This window comes from Erinaceus europaeus, chromosome 18 (genome assembly GCF_950295315.1).
Source record: "Erinaceus europaeus chromosome 18, mEriEur2.1, whole genome shotgun sequence".
NCBI classification, from domain to species: Eukaryota; Metazoa; Chordata; class Mammalia; order Eulipotyphla; family Erinaceidae; genus Erinaceus; species Erinaceus europaeus.
Genome location: NC_080179.1, coordinates 26,094,726 through 26,111,726, shown reverse-complemented (window position 1 = coordinate 26,111,726; position 17,001 = coordinate 26,094,726). Strand labels below are relative to the sequence as shown.

General features: G+C 33.0%; 1 protein-coding gene across 7 annotated transcripts in view; it reads right to left on the bottom strand.

Moving 5' to 3' along the window:
- SCN3A (sodium voltage-gated channel alpha subunit 3) overlaps positions 1-17,001 on the bottom strand; it is a 123,154-nt gene that overhangs the window by 31,515 nt on the left and 74,638 nt on the right. For all 7 annotated transcript variants that reach the window (XM_060177786.1, XM_060177785.1, XM_060177789.1 and 4 more), the window contains 3 exons: positions 10,045-10,218; positions 8,620-8,976; positions 6,351-6,821 (listed from right to left, as the gene is read on the bottom strand). In XM_060177786.1, the coding sequence (XP_060033769.1) occupies positions 6,351-6,821; positions 8,620-8,976; positions 10,045-10,218 (1,002 nt within the window). The remainder of the gene's footprint in view (positions 1-6,350; positions 6,822-8,619; positions 8,977-10,044; positions 10,219-17,001) is intronic.

Here is a 17,001-nt window from a genome sequence, read left to right as displayed (position 1 = left end):
CTTGTACTATTTTCTCCCTGTACTCCCAATATTTCATGACATTTAAGATTAGACTCTTCCATCCCTTGTAGAAACTACAGAGCCTACAGAGGGATGATGGCTTATGCTCTACAAATGCACACTGAAAAGCAGGTTTGAAGATGCAACATTCTCCAGGCCTAATTCAGCCACAGAAAACATGCCTGGCTGGAGCAGAAGCCTGGCGCAATGCTGTGGAAGCTGCACACTGATCTAAGAACCATATTCTCAAAGACATGGTACCTAAATATGAGTTTTTCAGAAAGGTTAACTGCAAATACCATTTACAAGAAATGACAGAATCACCACCCAAAAAGGCCAGAAGATCTTCCCCGCCCCCCCTACATGAACTTGCATAGAAATTCCCCATTAAGGTGAGTATTGTTCAGGATTTTTAGCCAATTTAGTAATGGGATTTTAAAGATAGAAGAGAATGTTAGCAACTGGCCTACTTCCACTGAAATGCGCTCACATTTCATTTATTTTCAGTCAGCTATCAAATGTTTTTTGACTCTAGCAAATTGCTATGTGGTTCAAGAGGCAAAGTAAACGATTCAGCCATTACAGATCGCCTTTAAAAGCTCGCCATTTCTTTAAAAACTTCTTGGCTTTTTCTTGTAGTAGCAGAGGTAAATCTTTTTGTCACATACTCTCAGGGCCTTTGTCTGATCTTTTGGATATGCATATCCATATCTCAACTTGAAATATTTCACTGTAAGAATAGCAGTCTCCCAGTGAGACCACCAGGCTCCTTGTCCAAGGAAGGAAAAGACAGTCAAAACAAATAGCACGTTTTCAGGACTACTTATTGGTTAAAAATATAAACCACTTCTGTGTTTTGCCTCATCCATTTTAAATGTGTAGCACTCCTGATGTTCTTATTTTAAAATAGTTTTAAGATGAACACTATACATGTTAACTGAGATGAATATGTAGTCACTAAAGATTAAGATAAAGGGCATCAAAAAAGTAAAAGAAAAAGTTGTTTTATTTTGAAAAGATAAAAATCTTTCCATATAAACTAGCCTTAATTAGACTTTGTTTCATCTTTATAACAAAGCACCAAACATGACAGTATTCTAAAGGCTAGATTTAAAATGACTTTTCACACACTCATCTATGAGTGGAAGAATTGTCTCCTTTAATTTTACAAAGACTATTTGAATACACAGAGAACATAAGAGAGAAATTGCATGTTAGAGGTAATACTCCATTATTCTTTAGATTATGAACACAGTGTCTTTTTTGGAAGACACATGCTTGTCTCTAGACCCTATTTCTAATGCTTTTATGAAGGTTTTTTTAAAAGAACAGAATTCTGTTATAATCATCTTGTAAATATATATACTTTTTTCTGGGATAAATGATACATTTTATTTTACTTGTGAAGAAAAGATATATTATATATATATATATATATATATATATATTTAGTACCTAATAATACTGCTTTACTGCTATAGCTATAAGTAGCATCACTGCTAGCAAAATAGCACAAATTACTAAGTACTACATTTTTTTCTGGTTTTTGTTAATATTATTTCTGAATTAGTTGTATCCTGAAAATGAACTTACACTTATTTTTAAAAAGGAGGGTAGACTTTAATTAAAGACAACCCCAGATGCTAATCAGATACCCTATTTCAGTAAAAGCCTTGAAAGCTGCTAATATTCATGAACTTTTAATTTTTCTCTTGAATTTTAACTCTCAGGACCCTCACACAAAGAATGACATCAATAATGATATCAACATAATAAAGTTCAGTTAAAATTAATTGAAGGTTGTTAATCCACAAAAATACAATAATCTCTTAGAATAACTATTACTCCTCATAAACTGTAGTTATTTAAAGTAAGGAGTTTTCCAAAACTTTTGTCTTGTCTGCATAATCTGGGTAGAACATTTAGGGAGAAATTAATGTTGATCAGGGACATTTTGCTTTTTATAATAGCTATCTTGCATTAATTACTTAAAATCAACATATAATAAATTATCTGTCATACATCTGATACTGTCCTACTGTTAATAACTTTATAGTGATCAATTATGCATTGAGCAGAAACATGATTAACAACCTTCCTAAAGTACATAAGAAATCCAAACATGTTGGTGACCATATCATACAGACCATGGTCCTTTTACCCAAAATTCATATCCAAAAAAACATAATCACCCTGCTCTTTTTATAACAGAGCCTTAAACACACACACACACACACACACACACACACACACACACACACACACACACACACACACAGAGAGAGAGAGGGAGAGAGAGAAAATATGATAGCAAATATTTCTATCTGGAGCATGTGATTTGGATGGGCTAAAAATTATATTCACGAGCCTGAATATAATGACCTGAAAATGGCAGCAGCACTATCAAAAAAGAACCTATGAGGTTTATTTTGGTAATATGATTTACTTATAAGGGCTGAATCAACAACAACAAAAAGTTGTGATCTTACTTTAATGAAATTAAAGCAGTGAAATAAAAAAAAAAGTGCATGCTCTCTTAAATTCTTGATACTGAATGCTAAACATGCCTATCATGTTTTAAAATATAGTAATGTTCTGCAGAGCATGCAATCATTTTTTTTTTAAGTCTAAAAGGCTCAACTGGAAAAACTCATTAGCAGAATCAGATCTGATGTTGGGACTGTCCATCTCATCTGACCATGCTGTGATGTGGCACACGATTCAGCAGAGAGCAGTTGGACATGTCTAGCACTTCCTTGCCACAGCAGGGGAAGGAACATAGCTGAGTAGCATGCAGGCCAGTCAAAATTCATTTAGAAAGTGATTGCACATGTGCAAACTTGCTTGGGTAACCTGGGTAAAAGTGGTGGCACGAGCCTCTCACTGGTTAAAAAACACCAGAGTGGCATTCTTGATGGCTCCAGCTTGATTTTACTCCTGTGAGAAGAATGGTAAGTAGTGAAGGTCACAGTATATTGGTAGATTGTGCTTTGGAATTCTACTTCAAATATAATTATTAAAAGCATTTATTCGATAGTCTTCATCTAGGAAGATGGTGAAGTCTTTAAAGAACTGAACTGCAATAATATAGTCATAATTTTTTTTAGAAATCATTAGTTTAAAAAATACACAAGCATACTAAATTCTAGTCTATTGTAATAAAATTTTCACTCCAAAGTTTTCAAAAATAAATATTTTACTTTTAGAAATACATACCTTCAATTCTCACTTTTTCATGTAAAATTTAATCTTTTTTCCATGCTTGCCTTTTATATGAACGGTCCATGCATGTGAGTATACTACATATATTATAATTCATTATTTTAAAAGTACAATTGCTGACAAATATAAATGATAAATATTTTATCTCCTGAAAATTATAGAGATTACCTCCCCAAAAACTCTATCTCTATATACTTGACTACAAAAATAATTGAAAGGGGTAAAGAGTTTTCAAATTCTATTTATATTAATACTTAATTTATTGCCCTTACTGCAAACCTTTTAGAAAGCATGGTGAGCATTTTTTTCTTTAATTTTTTAAAATGGCAAATGTATCATTCTGTCTGCATTACCTGGTATGAATGCTTATTTTGCCAACAAAGAGAAAGAATATTCTGTACTGTTAAAAGCATAGCTTGATGATCTTTTTTGACTTGTGATACAAAAGCTAGGAAGTGCAAATAAAGTTATCATTTTGTAGATATGATACTATTAGTACTGTTTATGTGTTCATGTGCACATGCAATTACTATTAGAAAAGTATAACTCATAACTCTACAACTGAAATGTGATCTGTGGTGTAGCCAGAAATTTTACAATACTTCAGATCAAATCTACATTTTTTAAAGTAATTTTTATTTATTTACTTATTCCTTTTCATTGCCGTTGTTGTAATTATTGATGTCATCATTGTTGGATGGGACAGAGAGAAATGGAGAGAGGAAAGGAAGACAGAGAGGGGGAGAGAAAGACAGACACCTGCAGACCTGCTTCACTGCCTGTGAAGCGACTCCCTTAAAGGTGGGGAGCCGGGGGCTCGAAACAGGATCCTTATGCCGGTCCTTGGGCGCTTAACCCACTGCGCTACTGCCAAATCTACATTTTTTAATGAAACTTATCCATATTTTTTTTATAATTTCAAGTGTGCTGATTTTGCTTTTTAATTTAAAGAACTGTTTGCTTTTAATACATATGCGAACATATATAAGGACTGTAATTTCATGTTTTTAGGCACTAGTTCATCAAATCATCCACATAGAATTTAACTTTAATGCAAAATAATTTCAAATTTTATACTGATTTCTTGAGTATAGAAATTTGTTTTTACTAAAAAAAAATTTTTGCTTTTACTTTGCTATATATTTCCACTACTGCATCTATCTGTACATCTTAAACAACTTCACTATATTCTGTGACTAGGTTCTATGTTGCCAACACCAGTAATAAGAGGATCAATGATTAAAAAATTTACCCAGTAAGGAATTTTTTAAAGTAATAAAAATGTTTTCTAGTATTTGACAATAAGAAATATATGTTATGCCATTACTCTAAATTTAAGTTATTTTAGGCATTAAATGGGGCATGTCAGGAGGTAATGTTCTTCTAACAGTCATTTTAAACATCTGTGAACAAAGAACTTCTAAAATTGTTCTGATTTCAGTTTATGATACAAATAAATGAATTCATTTATACTCTGCATAAATCTAATGCAGCAAAACTTATTAATAAAGCAAAATTTCTTTTCTCTTTAATTTTTATAATTCTTTTTGGCCCCAAGGTATTTGCTAAGTTTTTTCTATGGTCTCCCCTTCTTTATTTTTAAGGAATTGGATAATTATAACATTAGTATCATCAAATTTATTTAATTGAGGTAATGTTGGTTTACAAGACTGCATATTTTAGGAGAAATATTTCAGTTCTTTTCAAATTGTGTGTTTTACCCCATGCCCATCCATCATCAAGGTGTCGATTTTCTTGACTTTATCACATTTGGGTCAGTTAGTGTTTTACAGTACAGTTAACATGTGTGTACAATTTCCCATTTCCCATGATGGATGTCCGCAAAACACTCTCGTCCCTAAATTAAGTCCTTTTCAATCATTTTGCCCCAGGAAACCAGGTCCTGGCTCCAACACTGTCACTTCTGATTCCACTCTATCCCAGTCAAATTTATCTTTTCCTCATATAAACCTAGCCACTTTTCTAAAAAAATATTTCAGACAGTGGTATTTTTATTTTATCATTTTCCCAGAGTCATTACAAATTCTCAAATAGATGCTTTCAGTTCTCATTACTTATTATCCTAATCCAGAAGTTTGTCACCTCATTGCTATTTGGTGGTTGTTACCACATTTACCAAGATAATCCCCCTTATGTGTCATTCATTTATATAAAATTAGTTTCCTAAAACATAAAAATTTTTAAATATTTTCCATGTCCTTGTTTACTAACAAATAATTCCTATTGACTGAAGTCAGCATCAGACTCTCCAAGTATTTCAAATACTTGACTATGTTACACATGCAAGCGTATTTTCCCACAACCTTCTCAAGCAGTACTTTAGCCATACTAACTGTTTTACTGCTTTATCTTAAGGTTAAGCTTAGACTCAGCTCCAACTTTCATTTGTTAGGCTTCTGGTTTTTTGCTTTTGTTTTTGTTTGTTTGTTTTTCTTTCTGTTTATATAGATGACCAATATTCTGATATCTATTTCAATTATATCTTTCCACTTAGCAACTTGTGTTCTTGCTGATTTCAGGATCCCTAATCTTTTTTTCAGCTTTATATCATTAAACCTTTTAGTAGGCCTCTCATGATTTTGTGAGTTGGTGTTAGTCCTCTGAGAGACTTTGAAGCAATTACAGAAGCCAGATCTTCCGCCTTCTGCAACCCACAACGACCCTGGGTCCATGCTCCCAGAGGGATAGAGAATGGGAAAGCTAGTGGGGAGGGGATGGGATATGGTGATTGGATGGCGGGAATTGTGTGGAGTTGTAACCCCCCCATCCTATGATTTTGTTAATGTCTCCTTTCTTAAATAAAAAAGCAGACTTTCAGATTATTAAAAGATAAATATATGAATTATTGGTAATGATAATTTCTATGGAAAGTTGTAATTTCTATGAATGGATTCATCAATAAACTCAGCTCTGGGAAAGGCCGAGTAGAAGGTGAAGCTATAGACCACTTTGAGTGAAATCAAAAAGTCTCATAATTTTCAACATTTCTATGTATGAAATTTTCAGTATATTTTTAATAGTGCCTATAAATTCATTAAAAATACCAAATAACCACAATGTATTGTTATAATAGAAAATACAACAAAAACTTTTTAAAACGTTCTTACCTCTTTGCTTTCTTCTAGTTCTGACTCACTGCTAAACTCTTCAGTATTTAAATTTTCAAAATCAGACTCTCCAACTGCAATTGGCACTGTTACTGTGAGACTGGGGTTGTTTATGAATGACATGTAATCATTTTCATCGATGACATATTTTTCAACACTGCTTCCAGTACCTACACCACTGGTAGTTCCATTCCCATCTTTAAGATAGTTAAGCTCTTTGCTTATTTCAACTCCTGTGTTATTGGAGATACAACTGTCTATTTTGTTGCCTTCATGAATTTCTAGAACTTTTGGTTTTCTAAGAAAGGTTGTTCGGAAACACTCTCGAATCATATTTTTCACATAATCTATTCCCTTTTGCATTCTTCCCACTGCAATCTGGAGATTGTTCATTTCATTATCGTCATCAGTAGCAGCAAGATTGTCTGAGCTAAATGAACTCAGCAATAAGGCCAGAAAGAGGTTCAGAACCTAAAAGGGCAGAAAGAAATTTTGCTTATTAATGTTGAGGCATGAATAAAAATAACAGTCTAATCACGGAGCACATAGATCTTTGTTAAAGTTAATTTAATAAATGCTTCTTAAATGGGCTGTGGGTGACAGCACAGTGGTTATGTAAAAGATTTCATGCCTGAGACTCTTGAGTTTTCATGCTCAATCTAGCACCACCATAAATCAGAGCTGAGGAATGCTCTAGTCTTCTCTCTCTGTTTCTCTCATTAAAATAAAAATAAATAAAATATGAAAAGGTAATTGCTTATTGAAAGTTTAGATATTTCAGGTAACACATCCCAATCACACATTATTTAAAGAACTTGATATCTACCTTCTGTTAAGGAGAATGATAACAGAGCACGTTTTCTTTCCTACCTAGAGAAAAGATGGTAAACCAGAGTTTCTAGGATTTGAATTATGTCTATTCATAGTTGCTAATGAAAAGACAAGATCCCATTTTTATGTCTTTGACTAATGAGAAAAACAATATTTTTATTTTAATAGTTTTATTTTATCTAGAAGATGTTTCAATGCAGTTTAAAAACACCGAATGTACTGAATAGATTGGTCAGTTTTTTCTTCCAAGGGCTATCTTCTTCTTCTAGCGTTTGCCTCCAAGGGCTATAATCTTTTACAATAGTAGAAATTTCTAAAATCTGATCACATAAGATTTAAAACACTTCCAATCAATACAACTTGAAATCTAGTATACCAACAGATGAAAAAATATTCTAAAATGACAGGGTTTAGACTAGATGCATAGCATATAAACTTCCTCTCTTGTAATAGAATATGAAGAAATGCAAAGTCTCAGGATATCGATAGGGCAGGTGGGGAAAGCTAACCAATTATTCAATAAAATGCAATTAATATAGGAATAACTCAGATGGTGTAAAAGAAACTTTATAGGAAAAATTTTGAGCTTGAAACATATTTTTGAGACTCAGAATATGTTACACAGTAAGAAAATATTTAAAAACAAGAGCCCTTATATGCTTCTGTATTTCTGTATCAGATTTTGTTCTGAATCTTGTTTTGTAATCTATTAATATGAAAAAAGTAGCATGTCCATAGATATCCAATAGCAGCCCAAACAACAAGATTCATTGTTATCATGAAGAAACACTTTATTTGCACATGGTTAACAAATTTATATATTAAAATACATAAGTAATAAATAGTACTTTACATTAATGATTTTACAACATAATTAAAGTGAATCTTTAAAATTAGGTCAATGTTCATAAATCTGGGATATTAAAACTGTAGTAATTTGTTTTAAATGTAGAAAGCCCAGGGAAGAGTATATTCAACCTAAATTCCATGTTGATTAGATTTAGGGCATATAGGCAAGATCTAATTTATTGAAATTTCTTTTCTAAGTTTGATAATACATAACTTACATGATACAAACTATGAATGTGTAAATAGAAATTTCACTATATATGATATTTATATAAGATCATAATCAAAATATTAAGCAGGTTCATTTTGGGTGACAATTCTTTGAATAAGAAAATATTATTTTTTGTATGGCCTTTCATAGATATACTTTATTTATTTCTCACATCAATCATTAGGTTTTATTCTATTTCTTTAAATTCCTGTTTCATCTGGGGGCTTTCTGAACCTCCTACCTTCCGTAACTCAAAAGTATTTATTTATACAGGAATTTGAGTCTGTTTCAATATAGATAAATCTACCGTGTTAGATTATGTTCCTTACTACTCTCTCATCTTAATCTCAACTATCAATATATGTAATATCTACATACCACCAGATTTCCAATGACCATGACCAACATGAAAACAATAAGGCACATGGTTTGGCCGGCAACCTCCATACAGTCCCACATGGTCTCGATCCATTCTCCACACAGCACGCGGAACACGATCAGAAAGGAGTGAAAGAAGTCGTTCATGTGCCAGCGTGGAAGCTGACAATCACTGGAGATCTTGCAGACACATTCTTTGTAGCTTTTACCAAACAGCTGCATGCCAACCACGGCAAAAATAAACACAATAATGGCCAACACCAAAGTGAGGTTGCCCAGAGCGCCCACAGAATTGCCAATGATCTTAATTAGCATATTCAGTGTAGGCCATGATTTTGCCAACTTGAATACTCGAAGCTGTGATTAAAAAAAGAGAAAGAGAACCTCTCAGTAGTAATCACAATGCAAATTTGGAAGTTAACTAAATATTGTTATTAGTATGCTAGGTGGTAGACTGTGAGGGATATAATATCTATATAAAATCTATATGGCTATAAGTAGTATATTTGTTTTTCTATCTTGGGAATAAAAATATATGTCATATAGGTATTATACTTATATTTATGTACTTCATATACTTATATATTATTAAGCGGGGTATCTATATTATACACAATACATAGTATAGCATATAATACATAAGTATATGAGAGATAAAAATCACAAAATATACCAAATTAAAATCCAGAAAAATGTGCTAACAATGTTAGAATTGTAATAAATTTATATTTCGATGAAAAAATATGATACATAAAAAGTGATAAACAAAACATTCTAATACATAATGGGACAGGCTTATGAAAGCACATTGCTAATTTTGTTGGAGATATCTGTGGATTAGGCAAATGAATGTCACTGTTAGACTATTTCAGAAAGTAAAAAGGAAATAAGGAAATATTGTAAGTGTAATAAACAACTTAATGAATATTTTTAAAGTAAAAAAAAACTGTTGGAGGAAACACATAGAATACATTTCTAAATCTTAAAAAAGGCTTATACACATTTTATTTAACTCCCAATATAATCATACATGTTTTAAATAATTTTACTATAATTCATATTTATTATACATTATTCTTTTATTTAAAGTGCTAATGACATCATATATTTTTATTTTCATTAAAACTAAGATTAAATTACATCACATCTCTTTATAGATTTAAAAATAATTTTAGATGCATGATTATTTTTAAATGTACCTTAAACATTTAATCATTATGAAAAGTTTCACCATATTTATTATTATTTGAATATAGTTCACACTAAGTTTTAAAGAGAATATTTGATCTTTTAGACTATCACAATACTGTTATAAATTTAAATACTGTTCAAACTAAGTAACTATATTAAAGTACATTGATTGTATTTCAAAATATACATGATATCTGTTGAAAGACAGAATGTAAGCATAATCTCTGCAGATACCAGTCTGAATGATCTCAGTACAGACAATCCCTCCACATTTGCCAGACCAAGCTCCATCAAACTAAGGCTGACGATTATTCCATCAAAGATATTCCAACCCTCTTGGAAGTAATAATATGGATCCATAGCAATGATCTTGAGAACCATTTCTGCTGTGAAGATTCCAGTGAAGACCTGAATTAAAACAGAAATCAGTAGTTCACAAATACGTCACAAGCTACTGAAAGTTTAAGGAGTTATACAGAGGAAAATTAGCAATCATGAGTAAAAAAAAATATCCAAACTTTCTAAGAAATGGAGGGATACTATGAAGCAAGTGTGAAAGGGCAATGGACCGTGGTCTGTTGCAGCAGATCCAAGGGACACTGAAGAAGGATAAAGAGGGTGTTTGCTGGAGTGCGGTAGGAATCTAGTAGCCTATGGTAAAGGAGGAATAAGGTTTGGTGGAAGGTGAGATGTACTGACATCTATCTCAGGGAAAGTTGAAATTGTCCCCCTGTGATTACAATTTTGTAAATCACTTCCTCAAAGTGATATAGAAGTGTAAGGAAACATGACCAAGATTTAAAGTGAAGAAATATAATAAATTTATTAAAAGTTAACATTTTTCCAAAACAATATTTTAACTGTATTCATTTAACTTAATGAACCTGCTAAGTTTTCAAGGAAATATTTATTTTTATTTACTTATTTCCATTTTCTATTTTTTTGGTCATTGTCAGGGCTTTATTGCTCCAGGCCCCCACATAAGTTTTTATGCTAGTCATTTATCAGCTCTTGAAATGAGACCCTAGGCAGTAGTTACTTAAATTTTGTCCTTTTTGATATACTGTGGTTTTTCTGCAATTACAATCAATTTTTAGGGTAGCATTGCATTAGGAACAGATCCACATATAATTGGAAGCTACTGAAATTGATTCCAAATTTAGTAGACACTGTATTATGTTGTTGATTTGCTTATGAGACATCATCTTATTTTTATAATTGCATAAACAGCCCTGAGACCAGAGTGGGTTTGCCACAATGTTTTATAATAATGATCTTTGAATGCATGTGTCAGAACTAAGGAGAGTATATTAATAGAGCAAGGCACCACAGACTTCATTGGGGGCTCTTTATGCCAGTGGTTGCACTTGGTGCCATGTACCCTTAACCCACTGCACTACTGCCCTACCTCCTGCTTTAATATCACTTTACATCATCAAGTAGATATTTATCACACTAACCTGTCAAATGTTTTTTAAGATTAACTTGTGTGTATGCATCCTGAGAATGTTCCCCACCTGCAGGGTGGGTGTGGGGAGAGGGTCTCTTCACAAATGGTGAAGCAGGTCTGCAAGTGTCTATCTTTCTCTCCCCATTTCTGTCTTTTCCACATCTCTCAATTTCTTTCTGTCATATCCAACAACGACACCAATAACAACACTAATAATAACCACAAAAATGATAAAACAACAAGGGCAGCAAAAAGGGAAAAGAAGCCTCCAGGAGCAGTGGATTTGTAGTGCAGGCACCAAGCCCCAACAATAACCCTGGTGGCAAAAAAAAAAAAAAGTGATATTAAAACAAACTAATTTTGTATGTACTCAAAACCATAGGCTAAAAGATATAAGAACATGAAGAGTTGTTTAGTTGCTCTTATAAGAATGCTTTTAAAGCAATTCTTTTAAATGTAGATAAAAGTTACTGTTTGTGACTGTAAGAATCAGCTTATCATTTACCCAGGTAAATGAGCCTTTACCTTGAAGGAACCCTATCAAAATCAGGCTTTTTGCAAAGCTAGTGATAGAACCTAGGAATTTATGTATGTATTTATTACTGTACCACTTCCCTAACCCAGCTATTTTTGTTTGTTTTTAAGATGAGAGAGAGAACAAAACCCAGAGAACCATTCTGTCATCTGTGGATGGCAGTTCTTGTTGTTCCTTGTGATTCAAGGAATTTACCTGTGAGTCTCATACTTGCAGGGTATGTACTCAAACATGGAATCACCTCTTTAACTAAAATAACATTAATGTCACTTTGTTTCTGAAAACATTAATAAAATAAATCTTGATCCACTTTTATAAGTACGTAATACTTCATTTCCACAATTACAGAGGGAGCTTAATGAAACACATGTCCTAGAAAACAGATGAGCTGAAGTTCATCAGTGCACTCAAGTAGTAATAAAATGCATTTATGTTAAGTCAGAAAGACAAAGAAGAGTATGGGATGATCCCACTCATAAACAGAATCTGAGAAAGAACAGAAAGGGAAACTCAAAAGCTGAATCTGACCGAGTTTGGAATATTGCACCAAAGTAAAAAACTCTAGGTGAAGGGTGAGGATAGATGTTCAGCTTCATAGTGGGGTTTAAAAAAATGCATTTTAAGCAAACCTAGTACATGAAAAATTCAGGTATATAATGGAATGTACATGGAAAAAAATGACTCTTTTTCATTTTATATGATGGTGTATCAGTGAATTTTTGTCTGTGGTGAATATAAAATAACTTCTGATTTATCCAGATTTTATTTCTTACACAGAAGTATCAGAAATATCTTAGTTCAACTAAATTACTAGGTAAATGATTTGCAAAGTCTCTTCATGCATAAAGTCATCAAGTGGACTTTTAGTTTTTCTAAAAGAACTTTGACTCTTACATGATACAAAACTATAATTTATTTTATTATATATGATACATAGTAGCTTTCTATTATATAATATTATATATAGATGTATTATTTTCTAATATACACATATTTTCCAGGTTGTTACAAGTATCCGATAAGATATCATGAGAAATTTCACCATGAAATATTTTATAGATGAATTATTGTATGTTGGGTCCGGTGGTGGTGAACCAGGCTAGTGTACGTATTGCTATGCACGAGTTCCTGGTCCTTACCTGTAGGGGGGAGGGAAGCTTCATGAGTAGTGAAGCAGTGCTGCTGGTGTTTCTCTTTCTTTCTCCCTTTCTATATTCCCCTTTCCCTCTAAATTTCTGTCTCTATCCAAAAATAATTTTAATTACTATATATCTACATATAATATACACTAACTATATATTGTATTACTTAATAATAGCAAGGAGCTTTCTGTGGTTAGGAACAGCTAACTTAATTCTTCCTATAACCTACACTTTCTATATTAATGTGTTGTTTCCCTGACACTAACCTCAATTTACCACTGACTCTACCAAAGTCTGCTAGACAACCAGCTTCCATTCCACTTCACTACTTTATTTTCTCTGTAGTTATTTATAATGTTAAATGATTTTTCTATCCAATCACTGATGAGTGGTTAAGGAAGTTGTCATATGTGTAGGTACAGATGATGGGCTGTTACTCGGCTTTAATATTTTCTCTTTTAATAAAACATGGTTGTAACTAGAAGGAATATTGTTGAGTGAAATAGCTCACAAAGAGAATATGTTCATTTGTGAGACTCACAAAAAAATGAAAAGTAAAAGTACAGGGTAAAACTTAGATATAGTCTATTGCAACAGATCCAAGGCCTGTAGAGGAAGGAGGTCGAAGAGAGCTTGAACAAGGGAGTGGGAATGGAGATCCATTGTCCTAGAATTCATAAACATCAAAAATCATAGAGTGGGGAAAGAGGACAAGTTGGAGGAGGTATGGTGTCCTGACACCTATGACGGGGAGATGTGACATTGTACATCTATGTCAATAACAGTCCTGTGAGTTAACATTTTTTGAATAAAATGGTTTATTTAAAAAGTTATAAAACTTTCAACCTGGGAGGAACTTGAAAAATCATCTACTCCATTATATTTGACTCATGAGAAAACTCTCAGAGTATCAGGTAATTATTTCTAGGACTACCCAGGTTTGGTATTTTAATATAGTGTTTTTCCATTTGTTCATCCTGAAATCAACTTCCTTTGTTCTGTTTTCATACTCAGTTGCTTCAACATTGGAATTCCTCAAAGCCTCAACTTCCTGTTTCGTTTTATCAAATATCCAAAAGTTCTTTCACTTATTCAGCTTCACTAACAGTCCAATATTTTGGGGGGAAAAAAAGAACTAAAGCAGAACTATTTTCCATCTATATTTGACAGAAATATTTAAAAAAAACATAAGTAGGAGGAAGGAAATAATTTACTGAAACCATGTTTAATGCTTAGGTGCATTACAAGAGGTACTTTTTTTTTATACTACCTTGTTTGACCTTCAAACGATTATTATACCCTTTTCAATGATACAAAAGAAAGAAAGAAAGACTGTTTTGTCTTGTTTTTTAAATCAGATTTTTCCAGATGCTACATTGTGAGTAAACATTGGCAATGTGAACAAACCTGTTTGTACCTGGTTCCAAATCATAGTATTCTTGAATGAAAATGTGCTACCTGAAGTGATCCTTTTGGATAGACAGTACTTGGTTATTTATTGAGTAACAACAGTGTGTACACAACACATTGGGAAATACAAAATAATGGGATTTAAACTTTACCCAATGTAATTTATAATATATTTACTTTTTTCATTTATTGCCAGAGTACTGCTCAGCTCTTACCTCTGTTGGTGCAGGGGATTGAACTTGAGACTTCAGAGCCTCAGGCTTAAGAGTCTCTGCATAACAATTATGCTACCTACCCCTGCTCCTAAAACAGATTTGAAAACTGGGAATTATAAGAAAATGTCTAATGTCCCACATGATATTTATTTATTTTTCCACAAGTGGATTAGGAATTACAAAATGAATGCTTAAAATCTTATTAGAAGACTGCTACTTGAGCTTGAAGACTGAAGAATTAAGAGGGGCTTATTTGAGTCAGGACACAAAGTGAATATACAGAGCAGTGATATATTCCCTCATAATCAACATGTAAGCATTTGTGTGGTATAGTGACAAGGCTATTTTGAGGGGGCTAATTAGGAAATAATGGACAATTAGGTCCACTGGTATGGAAAGGATGGGATCAAAAGGGAGTTTTGACAACCGGGAAAAAAAAAATTGTTGAATCACAAGTGTAGTCAACGTGTAGTCTAACAGATAAAAAGGCATTGAGTGAAGGGAGTTTTATCTTAATCTTAATTATGGGATTAATTATGGGTCATCACATCCAGTTGTGCTTAAGAAATAAGGGGAAAGTGGATAAGCCTTGCTCTAAGATTTCTGTCTTTGAAGATGAAAGATCACTCACTACTAGAAAGCTCTCAAATCTGAAATGAGATTTATGAACTCTCAATAAACTGTGGGAAAGAATGATCTTTTAGTTGCCACACACTGTTTAAAGTTATCTTTGAACAGTTATCAGTAAAGTTGGAAACAGGGAACAGGAACGCAGCTTATACTAAGAGAGTGAATACTTCCTTGATTTACTGAGTACTTAGAAAGTATTTATGAAAAAAAAAAATCCCTGGGCTGGGGAGATAGCATAATAATTAGGCAAAAAGACTTTGATGCTTGAAACACCAGAAGTCTTAGGTTCAATCCCCAGCCCTACAATAACCCAGAGCTGAACAGTGTTCTGGTTAAAGGGGAAAAATATCCTTGTGGCCTGGGAGATTGGGGGTGGGGAGTGGGGTGATGCACTCCTTGAGTGTGGGACTTGCAAACTTCAATTCCCAGATCTGAACCATTCATACCATACTGCGTGTGTCATAGAATTGATCCTTTTCTCTCTCCCTCTCTCATAGATAGATAGATAGGTAGGTAGATAGATAGATGATAGATAGATAGGATATATAAGATAGATAGAAAGACACAGAAAGATTTATTTCTAAGAGGTAAAACACAGGGGGAAGCTCTGCCACTGTGGTGCCTCTTTTTCTCTCTGTTTTCATCTGAATAGAAAAGACCACCTGAGAGCTGTGAAACTGCTTAAGGACAAGCCAACTCTCTGTAAATTTAAAAATAGATGCCAAAAACAAATCAACAAACCTTAAAGGCTTAAGAAGAGAAGCCCAGAAAAAGAACCAGAGATGATATCATTGAAAAGATCAACAGTCGGGAAAAACGATCAGTATCACAGGTGCTAGTGAAGAAGAAAATCACAAGATTATCTGGTGGATCGTTACTGAATTGAAAAACACAGTGAAGTAAAGGTCATTTGTTGGGCTAGACTTTTCTCCACTTATTCAGTTATTCCCTTCTGTTGAGAATAATTTCTCCTCCACTTATATGATCCTTTAAGACTGCCATGCTTTTTCATATGATTCTACCCTCTGCCAAGACTAATTAAACTGGGAGTATGTGACCATAGTAGCTGTGCCAAACAGAGTTCTGTTATGAAAATTTTTGAACTAGACATGAAAGGGATTTTTCCCCCCATGACTACTCTTTTATATGGTTTGGTATTTCTTTTTTTTTTCTTTTTTGCATTCTATGGTTCAGTTTCTTTCTTTTTATTTTTTTCTGTTCTAGTTAATTTCTATATCATGTCAAAAAGAAAGAGCTTGACAAATTAATTACACAAATCCTTTATCTGTTCATTCATTTCAGTGTCTCCACAGAGATTTAGAAGGGAAAATGAAAGTTAGCACACACATACACATACATGCTCAAGTGATTTGAAGTAAAAGTGTGCCCAAGTGATAAATATAATTTTATCAGTTACATCTTATGTGAATACTTGGTAATCTAATTTAACCAATTGTGATTTTCTCTGGATAAAGACCTTGATCCTTTTTACTTTCTTTAACGGATATGACTTATTCAGAACCAGAGTGTGTTGAAATTGCATGTTTGTAGAACCCAAACAGACCTCATGGTTTGTCTGAACTTATATTTCCAGCAAGAATGATTAAGATTTTAATGAGTTTATAGCTGGTAAGACACCAAGATCTACTAGCTCGGATATTGATCTAAATAATCAGTATTAATATCAGTTTAATTTTTGGCTTTATATTATTGGTGCTGTTCCTTTAGATGTTATTGCATATAAGTATAAATAAAGAAGATGTTTTTGTCTTCCACATAGCACATAACATTTTATTCTTGGTCTGTTAT